Source organism: Mobula hypostoma, chromosome 8 (genome assembly GCF_963921235.1).
Source record: "Mobula hypostoma chromosome 8, sMobHyp1.1, whole genome shotgun sequence".
Taxonomy (NCBI): Eukaryota; Metazoa; Chordata; class Chondrichthyes; order Myliobatiformes; family Myliobatidae; genus Mobula; species Mobula hypostoma.
Window position 1 is genome coordinate 68,365,523 of NC_086104.1, and position 22,609 is coordinate 68,388,131.

A 22,609-nucleotide genomic window follows, 5' to 3' on the forward strand; every position below is an offset into this window, starting at 1 on the left:
TTGGATAGTATACTCCTGGCCAAAATTACTTTTTGGTTATCTGATCTTTCTTTTGGACTTGTATCATCCTTTGCATAACCCGAGTGCTGTTTCTTGCCTGACTTGGTATACTCCGAAGGACTATGTTATTTATAATAATTTAGTCTCTTTTAATACAGAAGAGCATCCCAAACAGTGGATTTTGTCCAGCTAGTTTATTTGTGCAATGTCAGCTATTTTAAGGTCAGATAGTAAAAGTTTGGTCAGTTGGATGATGTCTTTAAGGGAACATCTTATCAGAGAAAAGAGATGGCAGTAAGGAGATAGTTAAGAAATTAAAGACAGTAATGATAGTGTGACAAAATCCTGTGTGCCGGAATTGGAGGAGTACAGAAGTTAGTTGGTGAGCTGCAGAGCTGGGGAAATATTCTGAAGATAGGAAGAGATCAAGCCTCATTGTTAGTCATTCCTGACTCCCCAAGTCATCAATTCCTTTATCCCGTTTCCCCCTTCTCAACCCACTTAGTTCCTCCAGTAGTTTATTTTTATTTTGTTTAAGCCATTGATAAATTTGGAAACTGGAATGAAAATTTTAAAATTCAGGCTATGGCATAACAGAGAGCCATTGAAGATCAGTAAACATCGATGGTAGGTAGACAGGATTTGGTAAAATTTAATGAGGGGACCAGACCTTGATTGTAGGGAGTTAGAACAAGGAGTTGGAAATTTTGCTGAAGTAGTCAGGTTAAAGGTTAACAAAGGCATGGATTGATTTTCACAGCAGTTGAGCTGAACCACAGCAACGTTACAGTGTGGGAGTTAATTGACTTCCTTGTAATCCAGCTATGTAGCTGAAAGTTTATTTTCATGTCAAATGTGATATCATACTCAGTGCTCCTGAGTAAGATGGGATGTGATCTGGTTTAGATCAAGATGATCCGCTGGAGGAGAGAAGAGTTTATAATCGAGAATGACAACATTGGCTTAGTCATCACAGTTTAAGAGAAAGTTCTTTTCATTGAGTGTAATAATTTAAAGAGTGGAGCGATCAGAAAAGGTGGTCCCAATTCACCACATGTGGAGCCAACTGCTTTTGGATGATATTGCCAAGGGTTACTGGCACACAGATAACAAATGGAAGTGCAGTATTAAAGGAAAATCATAATTATGGCAGGGAGCTGGAAGCGAAACCGGTGCGTGTGACATTTTGCCTATGGATGGATCGGAATGGAATCAGGCCATTTGAATTCTGCACAACTGAGCTATTTTGGAGAAGTAACATTAGAGGATGGCATTGCCAACTGTGTAACAGGTTACAGATGGGAAGGAAAGGATGGGTGGAAATTATTCATGTCCTTGGATTGAGTCATGTCCTTGACCCATTTTTCATTGTCCTATATTGACTGCGCTTGTAAATGAAAAGGTATTGTCCCTTTAAGTTCTTCACTGAAGTGGTCAGTGAAGAAACACATTTTTGACACCAAATAACACACTGGAAATTGTAAATATTTTAAACCATGGTGGCTTTGGATTTTGTTGAATCAAATCATAACTTCTTTCCACTGTCACGCATTCATCCACTGAATCTTGACGTGTTCGTGAAATATAGAGCGTTTTCTCTTTGAAGCACTATAGTGTTGGAAACTCCACCCTACGTTCATAACACAGAGCATTTTATAAATAGTTTATCTTCTGAGACACTCCTTGTGTTTTTCACCAACTGCCTTGGGCAGCACTTGGTGCTGTAAATAGCAAATCGTAGCTTTGTTTCTTTCAGCCAGTTCTTGATAACCCACATAACACAAGAAACATCTTGTACTCTTTTGAAAGTCCTTAAATGAACGAACAATATTTGTTTAAATTTGTATTGTACAAACTGGTTAAGACGTTTTTAAGATCCAAAAAGTATATCTGGGTTCCTTTGCCTTCCATATACATGAATCATTTCATTGTAGATCTGACCCAACAGTATTATTCTTATCCAAAACTCCTGACTGTCTTTTGGGGAAAAATTGGTATTGCAGTCAGTGAAAAGAAAACTCCTTCCTATGGTGGATGTTGAAGTAGTACTATTACCAAAGCATATTTAGTTGATTTATTGTGAAATGAGTTGATAGTTGTTACATAACCGGCAACAATGAATATCAATCGAGTCAGGTTATATAAAAACGACCAAACATTTATTAAACACGGATAAGCAATAAAAAAAACAAACGAAAACCTTAACCGGAAGTTAACCACTATGCGGCCGTTCAGCAAATCGCCACTCAGTACTGGTTCTTAAAGCGATAAATCGGAAACAGTTCTTAAAGCAGTAAAGTCAAATACAGTTCTTAACATGGTAAATTCGAAAGTCCAACAGATTTATATATTCAATTGGGAGAGACTCCTCTGGAGAAGGATTTCTTCATAGAGGCGACTTTCCTGCTGGTTCTGTCCAAAAGGATTCACGATGAAGGAAATAAACGGCTTAAAACAACTGACCTTTCTTCTGGCGAGCAAATCCTGTATGAACTACCTTGCTCTTTTGGCAGGAGTTATCTTCGATGCAGGTTGCTACTTCAATGAAGACACAATAAGGTCGATCCTTTATTAAACTGCCGAACATCACCAACTTCTCTTAATCCTTCATATCCTGTACTTCGATAAAGTCTTCACTCTCCAATACTACTGAAAAGATACATCGACAAATCTGGCAGAAATGGGTAAACTGCCAATCCAGCACTATTGTACCTTACAATCGAACGTAACACTCAGTTTTAAAAATGAAACTGTGTCATAAAACAAATATGCAACGGAACGGAGACAGTGACTAACGTTCTAGCTGGAAAACTAACTGCGTCACCAGGGGTCTTCCCTTTTATACCCATGGTGAACATGTCATCAAGTGACCTCACATCGGTGGGAAAATTACATCAGGTGACCTCCAAAAGACCATTACATTATTCTCACAAGAAAGTCACAAGATCTCCTTGAGGTATGTAACAATAATAATCAGGACATATTTCTAATTTTTCTTTGTATTTTGAAGACATTTAGTCTGAAAATGACTGCTGATGCAAGTTAGATTACTCGAGCATTTCTGTACGTACTCTTACCAGTGCTTGACATTTAATGTATGTTCTTTCCTGGAACTTGTCCCCAAGCATTTTGTTCCTTTATATAATTCCTCCTTTTTTATGTTACAAATTTATCATTCTCTAATTACACTTAAAATAATTCTATCGAATCAATTTTTCCTTTACATTGCTGTTAATCATGCCATTCTGAATATGAAGAAGGTCTGAAGGTTAAATAGTTTTGTTCACACAATGGAAGTAGAATATCAATGAATTCTCCAGTACTAATAACAAGTGTAATAAATAAGAGAAGCTGGAATTTTGAAAGCTGTGTGATTCTCAAAACTGACAGTATAGAATCAAAGTCTCATGTATCGTAACTGGCAGTATTTCATAGAACGTAGAACAGTACAGCACAGTATGAGCCCTTTGGCCCATGCTGTTCTACCAATTTTTTTTACTTCATGTTCATCTTAACCCTTCCCTCCTACGTTGCCCATCACCTTCAATTTTTCTTTCATCCACGTGCCTAACTAAGAGACTCTTAAATGTCCCTGATGTATCAGCTCCTATTAGCAGCAATGCATTCTGGGCATTTGCCCTTCTTTATGTTTTTATATTTCAAAAGATTTCTGAAATCCTCCCTGAGCTTCCCTTCACCCACCTTGAAAGGACAGTCTCTGTCCTCGCTGAACAAAGATAAAGAAGGGAAAGGGAATAAACTTTACCTGCAGCTTTTTCCTTTCTCTGACTGAAGCCTCTAACTCCTTCCAGTCTAAGCCTCAAGATCAGTACTCTAACCTGTGCATTCTAACAATGGATAATGTTTTCAAGGATACTTAGATGATAAAGTATGAAATGTAATCTCTAATTCTGGTCTCCATTTGTGATGAAGGATGGATGGATTAAAATTAGTTGATGGAGAGCAGGAATTAATGGATTTTGTCAAGGGTGGGAGGTAGTGACTTGTGGGGAACCAAGTCATCACCATTATATGCTTGGGTCCCAAATATTCAAAATGTATTGATAACTTAAGTGAAGGAACCAAATACATTTCAGACAGTGTGAAATGGTTTTGGGTTGTGAGGAGAATACCTTCAAGGTAATTTTGGGCAGTTGAATGAGTGGATAGTTTTATGGCATTAGAATTTGAGGTAGACGGATATGAAGTTACCAACTTTGGTTGTGGGGAGCATCCAAAATGCCACACTGCTACCAATACACTTAACTCGATACGTTGACATGGCCTGAACAATATACATTGCCTATTGGTCAGCTAAACTGAATCTAAAACCACAAAGATCTGCCATTGCCAGAATATTGTCTTGGATTGAAGTAGATTTATTATAACTTTAACAACCTTGTCTTGAATGCCTTGATCAAATACCCTCCATCAAAAGGAACAGCTTCTAATTCTGCTAATTAGAATTTAATTTAATTTAAATTAAAGATCTTTTGTGCTGATGTCAGTGTAACAAAACACCCTGGGATGTATTGCATGATATAGTCAAATAAAAGCTGATGCAGAGTTGTGTAACAATGTGAGTGGCCAAAGGAGTAGACCATTGAAGACTATATTAATGGAGTTGAGAATTTCAAAGCCAGATGTTTCAAAAGGGAATTTCAGTGTTTAAACTTGGATATCCAAGGTAACAATTACATTCAGAAATACTTGAGGTCAGAGTTGGGCAAATGCAAATCTCTTGGAAGATTGCTAGAGCAGAATTAATGGGGATTCTGATGGAGGTGTTTGAAAACAAGTGAGAGAGTTTTAAAGTCAAGGCATTGCTTCACCGGAGCAACACACATAAAATGCTGGAGCAACTCAGAGGTCAGGCAGTGTCTATGGAAATGAATAAACTGCTGATGTTTCGGGCCAAGGTCCTTCATCAGGACGAGAAAGGAAGGGGGAACTAGCCAGAATAAGAAGGTGGGGGAGAGGGGAAGAGTACAGGCTCGGTGATAGGTGAAGCCAGGAGGGTGGGCGAAGGGGATGTTTAGAGTTGTGAGGTGTAAAAGGTAAAGGACCAGAGAAGAAGGAATCTGATAGAGGAGACTGGTTCATGGGAGAAAGGGCAAGGAGAGGTGATTCGCAGGTAAGGAGAAGAGTTAAGGGGGGAATTAAAGAAGGGAAGAGGAAAACTACAGGAAGTTATGCTAATTGATATTCATGCCTTCAGGTTGATGGCTCCCCAGATGGAATGAGGTTTTGTTCCTCCAATCTGAGAATCACAGTGGTAGATGAGGCCATGAGCTGGCATGTCAGAATGGGAATTGGAATTGGAATTGAAATGGTTGGCCACCAGGAAATCCTGCTTTTCTCAGTGGAAGCGAAGGTCCAGAACAATGTAGTCCCCCAATCTACATAATGTCTCACCAATATAGAGGAAACCGTATCAAGAGCATCACTTAACCAGGTCATCTGGTAAACTTGGCTTAGTGCAAATTATTCAGGGAGTGGGTACACCTGCTCACTGATGTCTTCACAGACATCTTCAACACTTGACTCATCCAGACTGCCATCCCCACCTTCTTCAAGTCAGCCACCATCATCCCTGTACCAAAGAACTCTATATCTTCAGAACTAAATGACTCCCATCCGGTGGCACTGATACCTAATATCATGAAGTGCTCTGAACAGCTGGTAATGGCACAGATCAAAAACTTAATTCCTGCCACAATGAACACTTACTAATATGCTGACCGACAGAACTACTCTATGACAGATACTCTAGCATCTATCATGCACCTGGCCTTGGCCCACTGAGAAAGCAAGAACACCTGTGTCACAATGCTTTCTGGATTTCAGTTCTATATTTAACACTATTGTCCCACAGACTTGGTGAACAAACTCTTACTTCTTGGTCTAAATACACCTCTGTGCAACTGAGTGTTGGACTTCCTTGTCAGCAGATCTTAGATAGTCAGGACACACAGCCACTCCTCCCTCCCCATCATCCTCAACATAGTTACACTACAGAGTTGTACGCTGAGCTTACTGCTGTACACTCTGCTCACACACAGCTGCACAGCCAAACATCCAATTAATCACATTGTCTAGTCCACAACAACAAAAACATCCTAAGATGTTTTGCATGATATAGTCAAATAAAAGCCGAGTTGTGTAACAATGTAAGTGTTGACTCATCACCAACAACAAAGACACAGCCTATAGAGCTCAAAGTACGTTATTATCAAGGTGTGTACATTATACAATCTTGAGAGCGGAGTTGGAAGAGCTTGAGGCCCGGTGCCAGGGCAATAACCACATCATCAATATCAACAAGGCAAAAGAGGTAGCTATCCACTTCTGGAGATTTCATAACATTCTCACCCCTCTTTATATCAGCCGCACAACAGTGGAAACTAGGAGCTGTTTCAAACTCCTTGGAGTGCACATCTTGCACAACCTCTCATGGTCCCAGAACACAATAAAGAAAGCTCACCAACACCTCTGCTTTCTGTGGATGCTAAAGAGAGCTGGAGTATGCACATCAATCTGTCCTACAGATGCACAGAAGAGAGCATCCTAACATGCTGCTTCGCTACATGGTGCAGAAACTGCTCTGCGATAGACAAGGCTCCACAACAGGTCAATACTGCCCAATGTATCACTGGAACCATCCTACCCGGCATCAAGGACATATATGCATTAAGGTGCCACCAGAATGGATGTCCATTTAGAATGGAGATGAGGATTTTCTTCAGCCAGACAGTGGTGAATCTGTGAAACTCATCGCCACAGATTGCTGTGGAGGCCAAGTCATTGGGAATTTTAAATTGGAGTTTGAAAGATTCTTCATGAATAATTGCATTAAAGATTGTGGGTCAATTAGCCTAATTTTACTCTTATATTAAGACCATAACACATCTCATAGGATCTAGGCCCAAACATACTGATGCAATCACAACAAAAGCACACCAGCAACTCTACTTTATTAGGTGTATGAGATTTGTTATGTCACCAAAGGCTCCAGCAAATTTCTACAAATATAGAAATCCTGACTGGTACAGCATTGCAAAAGCCTGCAGAGGGATGTCGACTCGGATATCTCCATCACAGGCACAAGCATCCCCACCATTGAAGGTAGTCCTTCAAGAGCACAGCATCAATCATTAAGAACCCTCACCACCTAGAGTGGTGCTAGAAAGTCTGTGAACCCTGCAGAATTATCTCTGTTTCTGCATAAATATGACCTAAAATGTGATTACATCTTCATGCAAGGCCTAAAACTAGATAAAGAGCACCCAATTAAATAACAGAAAAACATAATACTTGTTCATTTATTTATTGAGAAAAATTATTCAATATTATATGTTAGAAAAAGTATGTGAACCTTTGCTTTCAGTAACTGGTGTGACCCCCTTGCACAGCAATAAGTTCAATCAAATGTTTTGGTAACTGTTGATCAGTCCTGCACATCAGCTTGGAGGCATGTTAGGCCATTCTTCCTTACAAAACTGCTTCATCTCTGGGACATTTGTGGGCTTCCTTGCACGAGCTGCTTATTTCAGGTCCTTCCACAACATTTCTTTAGGATTAAGGTCAGTACTTCAACTCAGCCATTCCAGAACATGAATTTTCGTCTTTTCAAACCATTCTGTTATTGATTTACTCCTGTCTTTCATATCATCGTCTTGTTGCATTATCCAACTTCTATTAAGCTTCAGGCGATGGACTGCTACCCTGACGTTCTCCTGTAAAATGTCTTGATTCGATTGTTGAGAGAACAATTAATTCAAAATTGTGAGCTGTCCAGGCCCTGAGGTAGCAAAGCAGCCCCGAACCTTGATGTTCCTTCCACCACGCTTCGTGGTTAGGATGAGGTGTTGGTGTGCAGTGCCCTTTTCCTCTAAACATAGCAATATTCATTTCTACCAGGAAGTTCAACTTTTGTCTCGCCTGTCCATAGAACATCGTCCTAGAGGTGTTGTAGAACATCAAGGTGGTGTTTTGCTAACTTGAGATATGCAGCAATTTTATCTTTTTGGAGAGCAATGGTTTCCTCCATGGTGTCCTTCCATGAACACCATTCTTGTTCAGTGTTTTTCTTATAGAGGACGCATGAACAGAGACTTTAGCAAGTTCTAGAGATTTCTGTGGGTCTTTTGCTGTTACCCTTGGGTTCTTTTTCATCTTATTCAGCATTGCACATTGTGCTCTTGATGTGATCAGTGCAGGATGCCCACTCCTCAGTGAAGTAGCAATAATACTGAGTTTGCTCCATTTGTGGACAATTTCTCTTGCTGTGGATTGATGAATACTCAGTCTTTAGAATGCTTTTGTAGCTTTTCCCTGCTTCATGCATCTCTACAATTCATCTAAGGTCCTCTGAAAGTTGGTTTGATCAAGGCATGGTGCACATAAACAGATCTTTCTTAGAAGAGCAGGCTTTGTCATTAACCTGACTGTGTGTCTTTTTTTTTATAGGGCAGGGCACCTCTGCACCCCAGACCTCCAATCTTGTCTCATTGATTGGAATACCTGACTCCAAATAGCTTTTGTAGAAGGCATGACCCCAGAGGTCCACATACTTTACCCAACAAATGTATGTAAGATTGAATCATTTTTCTCAATAAATAGAAGTACAAGTATAATGTTTTTCATGTCTTTTATTTAATTGGGTTTTCTTTATTTAGTCTTAGGACTTGCGTGAGGAAGACCTGATCACATTTTAGGTCATATTTATGCAGAAATAGAGAAAATTTCAAAGGGTTCACAAACTTCATAGCACCACTGTTTTATATGCCCTCTTTATTGCCATCTGGGAGGCAGTACAGGAGCCTGAAGACCCACACCCAACGTTCTTCCCCTCTGCAATCACATATCTGAACAGTCCATAAATCAATTAACAGTTCCTTGCTTTTCTGTTGTAATAGTTTTAAAAATTTCTAATGTGTGGTAATTTGTTTTGCCTGCACTGTACTACTGTCACAAAGCAACAAATTTCACTACTTAAGTCTGTGACAATAAATCTCATTTTGTTTTAGAAGACATCTGCCCCCTTTTCCAGATAAATTAAAAGTAGGGAATTATTTCACAAAAAAAGTGAGTTTTGTTGATGGTGCTGATGCTGTAAGGACTAGAGTTTGAGCAAAAAATGTCTGTCTTGTGTTTATAGACTCCTACCTGTGGCTATTTATATCATCAGAAACTTGGCAAAACAGAAGAAATAAATTTGTGTCTAAAGCACTGGTCAAGAAGTCTTTAATTTTGGTAAAAAAGTGGGAAATAGAAAAGTTCCTTCTGCTACAATTGCTTTATAATGCAGTTGCATTCTTGCTGGTAGCTCAGCGCAAGCACTCCTTGCAATGTACCATATGCATTAGGTAATTTGGGTAATGACATTGCCAGGTGAATGTCAAATTCCATTGATTGTGTTCTGGAAACAGCTCTTCCAGATAAGCCAACAAGAATTAATGCTTGGCTGAAGTGCCGAGAGCTAAATATTGTGAATTGTATTTGTTCATATTAGAGCCAAGGACAAAAGAATGCCATTATTTCCACCTGTGCAGTTAAACCAATTTCAAAATTGGAATTTCAGTTTGCTTGAAGATTAAAAGTTTAAATCAAAATGCATTCTTTGATGCAGCGCATAGAAAGCTATTGACAAATTGGAGGTTAATGGTTGGCTTATGTTGATCTTATAATCCGTGGAATGCATGGCCATGAAAGTGCCTTAATTTAATTTGTGTTAAAAGCCAGAGAAAGGATAATTGCCTTAGCCAAATGGGTATGTTATCATGAGATAATTTTGTTACTGAGAATAAAATCTAGCAATTTCAGAATAAAATGCAAATGACAATGTGTTTGAAACAAGATGTGTGCTTAATTGCTCTCAATGATACTAATTCTGAAATTAAAAACTGCAGGTTTGGTAATTATTCAACAGGCGTGATGTTCTGTGGAGACAAACAGTTGATGTTTCAGATCAATAACCCTTCGTCAAGACTGGTGAAGAAGGAAGGTTGATCTCTTTTTCTGCTGTGTTCACCACATTCTTTTCTTTGGATGAAGCTTGGGCTATTGAGTATTCAAAGTAGTTTCTGTTTTCATGTCTGAACTGTTTAATGTTATTCCACGTGTTGCTTTACAGCAAAATTGCTATTTCATATTTCCTCTGTTGCCTAACACACAAGTGAATAGTTATTGTGGAGGTCATCTTGAAAATACCATGCCAAACGGATCACCTGATATTGCAAAATATGTTGGTAGGTAATTAAAATTCAGCATTACTCTATCCAGCTTGCAAAGTTGCTCCTGTTTGGTTTGCTACTTGTAGAAAGTACAATTGAAACACTTAAATTAATTTTAGGTGGTATTTGGGGCTGTAATTCGCTTTTTACTGGAACAGTTCTCTTTTTTTGAAAAAAGAAAATCAAATCTTCCAGTAGCTTATTTAGCACCAAACAAGAAATCAAGCAGTTATTTTAGACTCCTGCAGGGTTTATGATTTGACAACCAGCTTCATATTGTTATTAGATTTTATTAAATTGTCACTCAACATCTTGCTGAAAGAAATTTCACACCAACTGCAAAAATATACTTCTCCATGAAAACACTTATCTGCTGGATGTTCAAGTTCTGTTGAGTTAATTTTGCTTAGCTTCCAATGATTTTTTTTAGAAGTTCATTTTAAGCTTTGTGAAGGTGGCAAGGTTTTCTTGGTTTGTATTAGAATGACCATGTAAAATCAGTAATTCCATTGATGAAATCGCAATTCTTTAAGTTTCTTAGAGGTGCATAGGATTGAAAAAATATTTCATGGTAATGTGAACTATTATTGTGCAGTTAGGGTCGTGGGAAAAGTGGATTAGAGGGGATGAGAATTAGCATTTATTCACCCAGAATGTATTGGAATGTGGAATGCACTGCCTGGGTGGAAGGTGGAGACGAGTACATTTGCGAACTTTCTAAATAAGCACTTGAATTGTCAAAACGTGGAGAGCTGCAGACTAAATGTAGATTGGTATTTGGTGGTTGACCTTGGAATGCTGTGTCAAAGGGCATATCTGTCCAATAGCTCATTCAGATTTTCATGAAGCATACTAGGGTCCTTCAACCGCCTGACTGAAATTTTGTGCTCAGTTTGAGTTGATCCATAATTTCAGCTGTTGTAGACCAAGTTTTAAATTGGTACTTTAATTAGAACTCAGCAGAAGGTTGAACACCAAAGCTTTGGATAAGAGTAGTTGTTTTTTTTGATTGGGGTGGATGATGGAAATTCAAAGGAAAATTCATGCATGAGTATTTTCAGCGATAATACTTCTGTATTAGGAACTTGGTGGTGTAATATTGTGACTCTACAAATGATAGAACTAGTCTCTAGGCACACATGGGTGAAAAAACAACAAAGCCATGGGATGCCGATTTCTTTTAACCTGTTTTTCAAGTGCTGCACAAAGAACACATTAAGCAACTCATGGACCTTAGTGAACTCATCCAGTAATTTCTGAAACACTTCAGTAGCTTTTGTAAAATTATTAACCAATTTTACATGCCACAGTTTACATAGTGGGACTTGAACCTGGGGTCTTGGGATTATTAATTCAGCTCTTTGGATAACCAGTTTCATTACTTGAACTACTGTGCCTGAATACTGTACAACATTGCCAGTTCAAATTTTGATGTGAAGAGGAGAGAAAATTTTTGAGTCAGTTAGACAAAAAATATTATAACACCTCGCTTATTGCACCTAAAACAGAACACTTGAATTATTTATTCCTCTAGATTTTTGTATGAGCTATTCACTTGATTCCACATCCCCGAACTCTTCTATTTTTGTCCGGATCTTAATGGTTTTTAATATTGTTACTACTGGGTGCCTGAGGAGAATTCAGGGGAAATGCTGAAACCTGTTTACACAGACATTTTGGCTGTTCAGATAACTCCATTTAACCTTGTGATATAATGTTACCTGGTGCACAATAGCTAAATTACAGCAAAGATCAGTTGAGAGTGATTGATCCTATGATGCCTGTTGTGACAATAAACCATAGTTGGTCAACGATTATTAGGATGAACCTTTATTTGGCATGTGTAAAATTCTATCCATGAATCAAGCTGCTTTTCCACTACATTGGTCAAGTACTGTCTTTAAAGGAGAAACATCAGAAAAACAAAGTGATAGTGCAAACAGAGTCTCACCATGTTCTGTTTAACAAGAAATGGAAATGTAATTGGATAGATGCACTGTTGTATTATTTACTTCACTGCAGCAGATTTCAATGAATGCTGTGTTAATACTTGGCCCATGTCTCCCTTTATTTATTGTATTCAGTAGCATGGGAATAGACAATTTACAATGTATGAAAAATTGTAAGTGGCACTGAGAGAAAATGGTTTTAGAAACAGTAACATGTTTGTTTTGGCACCACCAGCTAAAGGCAAAAGGGTCATTTATGTTATAAATAGAACACTGCCCTCATTGAGCAGGGGGTCTCACTTTTCTCCTTACAATTTTTAAATAAACAAACATTTTTTACATTTCCATTTTAAAATCTCACTTTTCCAGTTTCCATGAAGGATCCATATAACTGCTCTAAATGTGAGTTTTTGTGTGCCTTCTGCCTATTGTGGTAATCAGTAGTGATAGTCAGAGAGTGACAGTCTCAGCACAATTGCACAGAAAGACCCTTCGTTCATTTAGTCTGTGCTGAGCTGTTATGCTGCCTAGTCCCATTGACCCGTACTTGGACCATTGCATTCCATATCTCACCCATCCATGTACTTATGCACTTGTTCCTTGCTGATTAATCCTGTTCTGCACCTCCTCCTCCTGCTCCCTAACCAGGGCCTCAAAATCCTTACAAAGCCAGGGTTCCCTAAACCTGTTGGCTTTGCCTTTGCTTCTAACAGAAGCATACAAACTCTCTACTCTCAACATTTCAACCTGAGGACCAACCCTGTCCTTCTCCATAATTATCTTGAAACTAATGTAATTATGATCATGAGATCCAAATTGTTCCCCAATATAGATTTCTGTCACTTGCTGTCTCATTCCCTAACAGGAGAGATCCAGTATCACATTCTCATTAGGGGGGACTGCTCCATGTTGATTAAGGAAACTTTTTTGAACACATTTGATAAACCCTATCGACTATGGGAGTCCTAGTCAGTTTCTGGAAAATTAAAATCACCCTACTACCACAACCTTTTTATTTTTTCTTACAACCGTCTGCTATCTCTGTACAAATTTGCTCCTCGAAATCCCACTGACTATTGGGTGGCCTATAATACAATACAATTAACATGGTCATCCCGTTCTTGCCCCCTAGTTCCACAAATATAGCTTCAGTAGATGAGTCCTCCAGTCTGTCCTGTCTGAACACCGCCATGACATTTTCCCTGACAAGTAATGCCATCCCTCCCCTTTAATAGCACCCCCTCTAACATGTCTAAAACAACAGAACCCTGGAACATTGAGCTGCCCTTCCTTCCCCTTCAGCAACCAAGTCTCTCTAATGGCTATAATTCCACGTGCTGCTTCATGCTCCAAGCTCATCTGCCTTACAATAGTCCTTGAGTTGAACTAGATACAACTCAGAACATGCGTAACCATGTTCAGCCTTTCAGTTCCTGTCTTTGTATGTAGGCTTAACATCTACTTTCTCCATAACCATTCCATTCGCTGCTCTGGCAATTTGGGTCCCATACCACTGCAACTCTAGCTTAAACTTCCTGAAGCAGCACCAACAAAACTTCCCTCTCCAGTTCGGGTGCAAACCATCCCTTTTGTACAGGTCACTCCTTCCCTGGAAGAGAGCCCAATGATCTAAAAATCTGAAGCCCTACCTACTGCACCATCTCCTTGGGCACATGTTAAACTGTATTATCTTTCTCACTCTAACCTCACTAGTACATATTTCTGATAACAGTCCTCAGGTCAACATCCTGGAGGCCTGTCATTAACTGAGCAACTAACTTCTTGAACTCATTTTGCAGGACCTCTGTGCTAGGGACCTGACTGCTGTGGCTTTCCCTGGCTAGGTTATTCTCCCCTCCCCCGCCGATTGAATTATATCCAAAGCAATAGACTTGTTATAGCAGATAGAACCAACAGAAATGGTTTTCCAAGCTTACTTTCAGTTGATTGATATGAATAATTTGAATGTAGTGTTGTATGAAGATCAGAAATGATTACAAAATACAAGTCCTGATAAAGGGTCTTGGCCTGAAACATCAACTGTTTACTCTTTTCTAAAGATGCTGCCTGGCCTGCTGAGTTCCTCCAGCACTTTATGTGTTGCACAAAATATATGATGTAATATCTATTTTAATTTTATAGTCGAAGGCAAGTTTATGCAAATAAGTGATTATTGAATGGCTCTTCACAGAATCCACTCAACCTCCCAAAAGCTGCTTCAATATTCATTGACTGCTGAATCCAGTCACTTTATCCACTTCTCAGTGCAAATGAATGTAATTTGTATATTCAGTCTTGTAACACCTTTCGCCTTATTACTGTCCTTAGTGGATTTTCACAAGTTTCAGGTAGATGTACCTTTTGTTGAAAATGCCAAGGAAGATTCTTTTGAAAATTTGGTATTCTAAGCATAAGGTGCGTTATGCTGAATTCATGAGTCATTGCCATGTTAATAGTGAGTGTATCCCAGTCACACAGTCCCTCGCAAAAGAAGTTTCTTGAGTGAGGGTATAATCCTGGGAATATGAGCCCACACCACCCCTTTCATACCTATTGTAATTTGTCAGCTGTGATTCAGTCGCTGGTGTTCCTTGTGGGTCAAGAACTAATCCACAAGTATGAGTATCCAAATGCAGTTGTATGAGACTTTACCACTGTTAGGGTTACAATTTCAGCTGTGGCTTTTTCAAGTGGACATGAAAGGTGAGTCAGAAACATTTTGGTATTATCACATGGCAGTTTGTGGGATCTTGGTGCATACAAAATAGAGCTGCATTTACTCTACGTTGAACACACTTCAAAAACACTTGAGTTATAAAGCGTAATAATGCATTTTGTTCCTGACTGCTTATATGTATACCTAAGCATTCCAGATTCTTTTCAAGTGTACCATTTACTACCCTCATCTTGTCTCTAATTTCAATTTCTCCTGGGACTCCTTGAAATATCTCGTAATTCCTCCAGCGATCCCTATATCACAGATCTTAAAGACTCTTTCAATGCTTCCCAAACTGTTCACTCTCCAGTTTGAACAGAGCTTTACACTATATTTTCAAGAATGTCTTTGCTTAATGCTTGAACTTTGAAATTGCACCTTCTTCCCACATCAAAGCTCCCTTTCCACACCACATACTACAACATCATTCCTTGTTACAGCAATATTGCAGCTTTGCCCATCCCCGATCTGTAAATAAAAAGGAAATTGCCTTTTAAACTCACGAGAGAGCGTAGGCCATCGACTTTTTGCTGTTGATGTTTCTGTTGCAGGCAATTTCTTTTTTATGAGGTCGAGTTGCTAGCTCGACACTCAACCCAGCACGGATGGAAAGCGTGCCGGGGAGCCAGCTGGGTTTGAACTTGGGAGCCTTCGCTCTGAAGTCCGGTGCTGATGCCACTACACCACCAGCCATCCCTATCTGTAAATGTGTAGTGAATATTTTCACATCTATGTCGCAGTAGTATTATATTTCATAATTCTTTTATTATTTTGCTTTGAAATACCATCTTTACAGTTTTTAAACTCCACAATCTCATCCAAGATTCACCACTAAAAGCTGCTACAGTTAATATTAATATAGAAAATAGCAAATATGTGAACAATACCTTTCCTTGATGGTTTATCGATTGTGGAAACATTGTCAATGGGGAATTATTCTCCCCCTCATAATTTAAACTCTTCCTACTTGCCCAACTGTAAGATGCCATCTCTGATAAGACTACAGAATTCATTGGCCATGTGTTTCTAGTCTAGTTTATGACCAATAACTTAAAATAATCAGGACAAAAGATTTAAATTTTGGTTGTTTGCTGTGGCAAATGTTTTCATGATACTGACTTGTATGTTAAGGAACTCACTGCTCACTGCCCGTTGCAATGTTTACACCTGGACAGGCATTTCAGCAGTTTGCAAAGGCAAGGAATAAGTTTCAAGTTAATTTTTTGTTATAGGTATACATAACTAGGGTATAAATGCCATGAACGGTAGCTTTTTATCGCAACAGCAGAGTACAAGCATTACAAATGTAAGATAAGATACTATAGACAAATTACACACAGATGAAGAAATAAACTAAGATAAGCACAATGCTGTTAATGGAAGTCAAGGAACAAACCAAATAGCTCACAGTGATACTAGGATTTTTCAGGTTGGTTTGAGAACCTGGTGGCAGTGGGGAAGAAGCTGTTGTTGAGCCCCAAGGTGTGGGTCTTCAGACTGCTGTATTTCCAGCTTGATGTTATCAAGAAGAGAACGTGGCTTCAGTGATGGTGGTTCTGAGCAAAGGATGTCAGTTTCCTGAGACAATTGCCTTGTAGATGCCCTCAATGGCAAGGAGAATTGTACCCATGATGATGCTGGATAAGTTGAGCCCTCTCTGCACCTCTGTAACCTGAAAGGATAAAATGACAGGTGAGTTCTTACTGTGCACCCCTTCTTTGCTCAGAAATACATAAGGATGAGCATTTGGGCTCAGTGCCCAGTCATAATGAAAGATTGAAGCAGTGTAGATTGTGAAAATCTGAAATAAATAAGTGAAGGAAATGATAGAAATGCTTGCTCTGGCAGATAGCATTTGTGATGAGAGAAACAGTTGGCATTGGGCAGATAGAGAATGAATGGATCAGGTAAGGGTGCATCTCTAAGATGAAGTTAGAGTTACTCACATGAATCTTGTGCTTATGGGACCTTCTATTAAATAGATTAATGAAGAGAGTTATAGAGAACTTCTCAGTGAGTCCACCTTGGATACTTGTCCTGCAGCACTGAGTGAAATTGATTACAGGACTGGCAGAACACAATATATTATTTCTGTTAGAAAGGCCTAACAGACGTATTGAATGAACAAGTGGAACAAGAAAAGTCAGCAAAGACTATTTTCCTTTGAGCTGGCACTGACTCGACATTGAGAGCAAGGTTCATTGCGGTGGTTAATTCTGCATACTGAACAATCATTACAGTATTTGTTATATGTTTGGTTGAATGCAAGCTAAATGTGGTTCTGTCAAAATGTTATGGGATTTGAGCTATCTGAGCTGACTGCTGTTCAAGATTCTATAATCAAGATTCTATTTAGCGCTACCATAACATGGAGCCACAGTTAACTCCTTGCCTTCTCTTTTTTCCCATTTGAGTTAGCTGAATCTCATGAGAAAATGGAGACCACTCCAAGTAAAAATTGTTTTCTCACAATCATGAAAAAGTTCTAACTCCCTGTGACAACAAACAAAAAGTACATGTCTTTGAATACTGTCATCAAGGGTTCTGATTAGTTAATTGGGTTCAGAGTCAGCAAGATGGTACTTAAGGGAGTAAATAACAGAGGTATAATTGTTTGTTTACACAGCTCTGACTTTGTGGTTTGTTGTGGAAGTAAGGAACTGTGTGGCATTATGCCATCCTGAGAAGTGGGTCAACTTGCAGTTGCGACTACACCTTTACATCTGGGCTTGTCTGTTCATTGTTTGTTTTCTGTTCTTTGCATATAAGATCGTTAAAATATTTTGTTTTCTTAACTGTCTTTAAAGTTTTAAATGTGGTTGTGAAGTTGCTTTTTCCAGAAGAGGTGAATTAACTAGATGACATTTGGTCATTTTCTACATTTTTTTTATCACCATTGTTATTTAACCGGTTTTTTCAACTGGCCCTACTGGGATTTGAATTTGTAATCTCTGCTGACGTGTACAGCTGTATCCATTTCTCACTCTCAGTAATTAGAAGCTTAATGTGTGAGAATATAGCATGCTTGAGAAGAATCCAAAGATTTGGCCCTATTATTGACGGTTTGATAGAGATTGACTGTTGAAACTAAATCAATAACTCCTTTATCCTTGTATGAAGTGAATCCCAGCATGGTGGAAGACAAGTTGGGTAGATAATAGTTTCTTCCTCATCCATATATTATGTTTCCAAGTTTCCTTTGAATGCTGTTTCGATTAATATATTGCATATACCGCTTGTCCTCTATTTGGTGACTTAGAAATATCTAGAATGACTAAATTTTATCCTTTAGCATCCAATTTTGTCTCTCTTTTGTTTAACAATTTTGATTTACTTGACTATTGATCATCAGTAACCTATTGGAATGTCTCACCAACACAGTCTGACCATGTAGCATTTAGAAACTGATGAAAGATGCTCCTTGCTTCAAAAGTAATTCACTGCTGAATGAATTACTACCTCACTGACATTATGTTCCAGCAGTCTGATATCCATTCTCACATTTCTATTATTCTTTATATATTTATAAAAACTTGGTATCCTCTTATTAATGACCATCTTACCTTTTATTTCATCTTTTCTCTTCTTGCTATTTTTAAGTTGCCTTCTGTTGGTTTTTAAAATCTTCCCAATCCTCTAGCTTCCCATGCTACATCAGTGACCGCATTGGTGCTGCTTCCTGCATCCACGTGGAACTTGTCGACTTCATCCACTTTACCTCCAACTTCCACTCTGCCCTCAGATTTACTTGGTCCATTTCCAACTTATCCCTCCACTTTCTTGATCTCTGTCTCAGGAACTTGAAGACTCTTACAGCGAGATTTGGGAACAGCTTCTTTCCAATTGTGATAAGACTGCTGAACGGATCCTGACCCGGATCTGGGCCATACCCTCCAAATATCCGGACCTGCCTCTCGGATTTTTTTGCAGTACCTTACTTTCCATTTTCTATTTTCTATTTATGATTTATAATTTAAATTTTTAATATTTACTATTGATTTGTACTCCAGGGAGCGGGAAGCGAAGAATCAAATATCGCTGTGATGATTGTATGTTCTAGTATCAATTGTTTGGCGACAATAAAGTATATAAAGTATCTCTGGAGGTTGCTTATCTACAGATATAAACCCACAGACTGTCACAGCTAACTGCACTATACTTCTTCCCACCCTGTTACTTATAAAGATGCCATCCCCTTTTCTCAATTCTTCCATCTCCACCACATCTTTTCTCAGGATGAGGCTTTTCATTCCAGAATGAAGGTGTCCTCCTCCTCCTCCTTAAAAGAAAGGGGCTTCCCTTCCTCCACCATCATCAAGGATGCTGTCAAAGACATCACTTCCTTTTTATGCTCGTCTGCTCTCACCCCATCCACCCACACACCCTACCTGGGATAGGATTCCTCATATCCACACCTACCACCCCACCAGCCTCCATGTTCAGCACATAATTCTGCGGAATTTCCGCCATCTCCAACAGGATCCCACCACCATGCATGTCTTTCCCTCCCCCCCCCCAACCACCTTTCTTCTTTCCGCAGGGATTGCTCCCTATGTGACTCCCTTGTCCATTCATCCCTCCCTACTGATCTCCCTTCTGGCACTTATTCTTGAGGCAACGCTTCATCTTTGAGTCTGTTGGGCTGATATACTGTGCGTGCTGCTCCTGGTGTGGCCTCCTGTGAGACCCGTCGTAAATTGGGAGACTGTTTCGCTGAGCACCAATGTTCCATCTGCCAGAAAAAGTGGGATCTTCCAGTGGCCACCCATTTTAATTTCACTTCCAATTCCCATTCTGATATGTCTATCCAAGGCTTCCTCTACTGTCGCGATGAGGCCACACTCAGGTTGGAGGAACAACACCTTATATTCCATCTTGGTGGCCTCCAATCTGATGGCATGAACATCATTTTCTTGAACTTCCGATAATGCCCCCCCCCCCCCACCAGTCTTCGTCCATTTTTCCCTCTCTCACCTTATCCCTTGTCTGCTTGCCTGCCCATCACCTCCCTCTGGTGCTCCTCCTCCCTTTTTTTCTTCCATGATCTTCTGTCCTCTCCTATTAGATTCCCCTTTCTCCATCCTTGTATCTCTTTCATCAATCAACTTCCCAGCTCTTTATTTCACCACTCCCCCCAGTCCTGAAGAAGTGTCTCAGCTCAAAATGTCAATTGTACTCTTTTCCAGAGATGCTGCCTGGCGTGCTGAGTTCATCCAGCATTTTGTGTGTTGTTTGGATTTCCAGCATCTGCAAATTTTCTCTTGTTTGCCTCTAGTTTCCTACAAATCTTTTCTCTATTGTATGCCCTTTCTTTTGTTTTTATATTGTCTTGGACTTCCTTTGTCATCCACAGTTGTCTCGTCTTCCTTTTGTTCCTCCACCATCCATACCTCTTCCAAAACCTGCAGCTATTGCTGTTCTGGTGACATCCCTGTTAGTGTTATCTCTCGTGCCTCTAGTTCCCTTTACTCCACGGTAATACTGATTCATCTGATTTTAGCTTCTTCCTCGCAATCTGCAGGGTGTATTCTAACATATTATGACCACTGCCTCCTAAAGTTTCTGTTACCTTAAGCTCCCTAATTTGGTTTAAATTTGGTTCATTATAACACGCTCAATTTAGAATTGCTTTTCCCCTAGTGGGATTGACTACAAGCTGCACTAAGTCATCTCATAGGCATTATACAAATTCATTCTCTTGAGATCCAGCACCACTTGATTTTTCCCAATCCATCTGCATATCGAATCCCCCATGACATTGCAACATTGCTCTTTTTATATACTTTTCTATCTTCTGTTGTAATTTTTATCCCATATCCTGGCTACTGTTTGGAGACTTCTATATAAATCCCATCAGGTTCTTTTTACCCTTGCAGTTTCTTAACTCTACCCACAAGAATTCTACATTTTCAGATCCTATGTCATCTCTTTCTAAGGATCTGACTTCATTTTTTTTTAAACAACAGAGCCATCCCATCCCTTCTGCCTACTTGCCTATCCTTCCAATACAATACTGTATGTATCCTTGGATGTTAAACTCTTAGCTATGATCTTCTTTCAGCTATGACTCAGTGATGTCCACAACCTCATACCTGCTGACCTCTTAACTGCACAACAGGATCATCTATCTTATTCCCTGTATTACCTGCATTGTAATATAATACAGTCAGTACTCTATCACCCTTTTCAGTTTTGACCAATGTTACGATTTGTTTAAATTCCTATCCTTTTTTAAACTTCGTCTTTTTACTTATTCTATAGACTCTCATAATCTCTCCTGCACTCTCCTCTTTTAATTTATCCTCACTTTTCCAAACTATTGAACTGTTGAACTACTATTTAGTTTAAAGATGCACTTCAACCCATCTCACTGATTTTGCACTGTCTTCTTTTTATCGTTCCATATAGTCTCACTTCTCACTGCAAACATTTGTATGCCAGCTGCCCAAACTTATCACTCTGGTTCCCGTTCCCCTTGCCAAATTTGTTTAAACCCACCCCGACAGCTCTAGCAAACCTGCCCACAAGGATACTAGTTCAGGTGAATATGAATTAGGAGGCTATAACTCGTATCCAAGACATCTTCAAGGAGTGGTGTTTCAGAAAGGTGGCGTCCATCATTAAGGATCCCACCACCCAGGACATGCCCTCTTTCCATTGAATCAGGAAGGAGATACAGAAGGTTGAAGGCACACACTTAGTGATTCCGGAACAGTTTCTCCCCTCTGCCATTTGATTCCAAAATGGACATTGGACCCATGAACATCACCTCACTTTTAATATTTCTGTTTTTGCACTATTTTTATTTTAACTATTTAATACGAATATATATGTATACTTGCTGTAATTGAATTTTTCCGCTATATTATCATGTATTGCATTGTACTGCTGCCGCTAAGTTAACAAATTTCAAGACATCTGATGGTGATATTAAACCTGATTCTGATTTACAGTAACTAATGACATTGGGTCAACTGGAAGTTCTAGATTCAACACATCCTCCCATTGGACTTCAAGTAGTAGTTTGTCGGGGGGGGGGTGGTGGAGAGAAGCAGCTCCAGCTATTATTAAGAAATGGATGTCAGCATTGTAAGTGGCAGGTACAGCTTTTCATGGCAATGCAGGCAGTCCTGACATGGTTCTGTACTTGAGAACTATTTTAACCTGAACCGTTTGTAAGCTGGAAATGAACAGAAATGGTTTGCTGAAGAGGATAATAGAAACAGTAATGACTAGAGGGTGACTAGGCACGGGAAGAGTGGCCCTCAGCCAGCTTCATTGACTCGGTGAGTGAACCCTTGAGTCTGCTCAGTGCTGTCAGCATGGGTTCGCCTGACCCAGCCTCAGATTTTTAAGGGTGGGCTGGTGGGGAAAGAAAGCACATAGAAATGTCCATTGCCACCTGGCAGAAGATGTCAGCAAATCTATCCCTCCAGTCTCCCAAATACTTGTACATAGGTACTCTGTGTTCAAAGGTGAGACAGTGGTAACCTTTGAAGAGCTGATACCTACAACAAGAAAATAAATAAAAGAAAAATTGTTGGTATATTCTTAAACTTTTTAAACTTATTCCATTGGTCAGAATCAGAATCGGGTGTAATATTACTGGCATATAGAAACATAGAAAACATACAGCACAATACAGGCCCTTCGACCCACAAAGTTATGCCGAATGCGTCCCTGCCTTAGAAATTACTAGGGTTACCCAT

The 22,609-nt window shown here is 39.3% G+C and overlaps 1 protein-coding gene and 1 long non-coding RNA gene across 5 annotated transcripts in view; one reads left to right on the forward strand and one right to left on the reverse strand.

Moving 5' to 3' along the window:
- commd1 (copper metabolism (Murr1) domain containing 1) overlaps positions 1-22,609 on the forward strand; it is a 104,082-nt gene that overhangs the window by 68,833 nt on the left and 12,640 nt on the right. Inside the window, exon 4 of one of the 4 annotated variants that reach the window (XM_063056062.1) lies at positions 8,470-8,597. The exons of the other annotated variants lie outside the window; for them this stretch is intronic. Within the exon in view, the coding sequence (XP_062912132.1) occupies positions 8,470-8,514 (45 nt within the window). The 3' untranslated portion in view covers positions 8,515-8,597. Of the gene's footprint in view, positions 1-8,469; positions 8,598-22,609 lie in introns of those variants that run through there. 4 annotated transcript variants of the gene reach the window in all.
- LOC134350611 (uncharacterized) overlaps positions 15,681-22,609 on the reverse strand; it is a 49,690-nt gene continuing 42,761 nt past the window's right edge. Inside the window, exon 3 of the long non-coding RNA XR_010018944.1 lies at positions 15,681-16,572. This is a non-coding gene — a long non-coding RNA (uncharacterized LOC134350611). The remainder of the gene's footprint in view (positions 16,573-22,609) is intronic.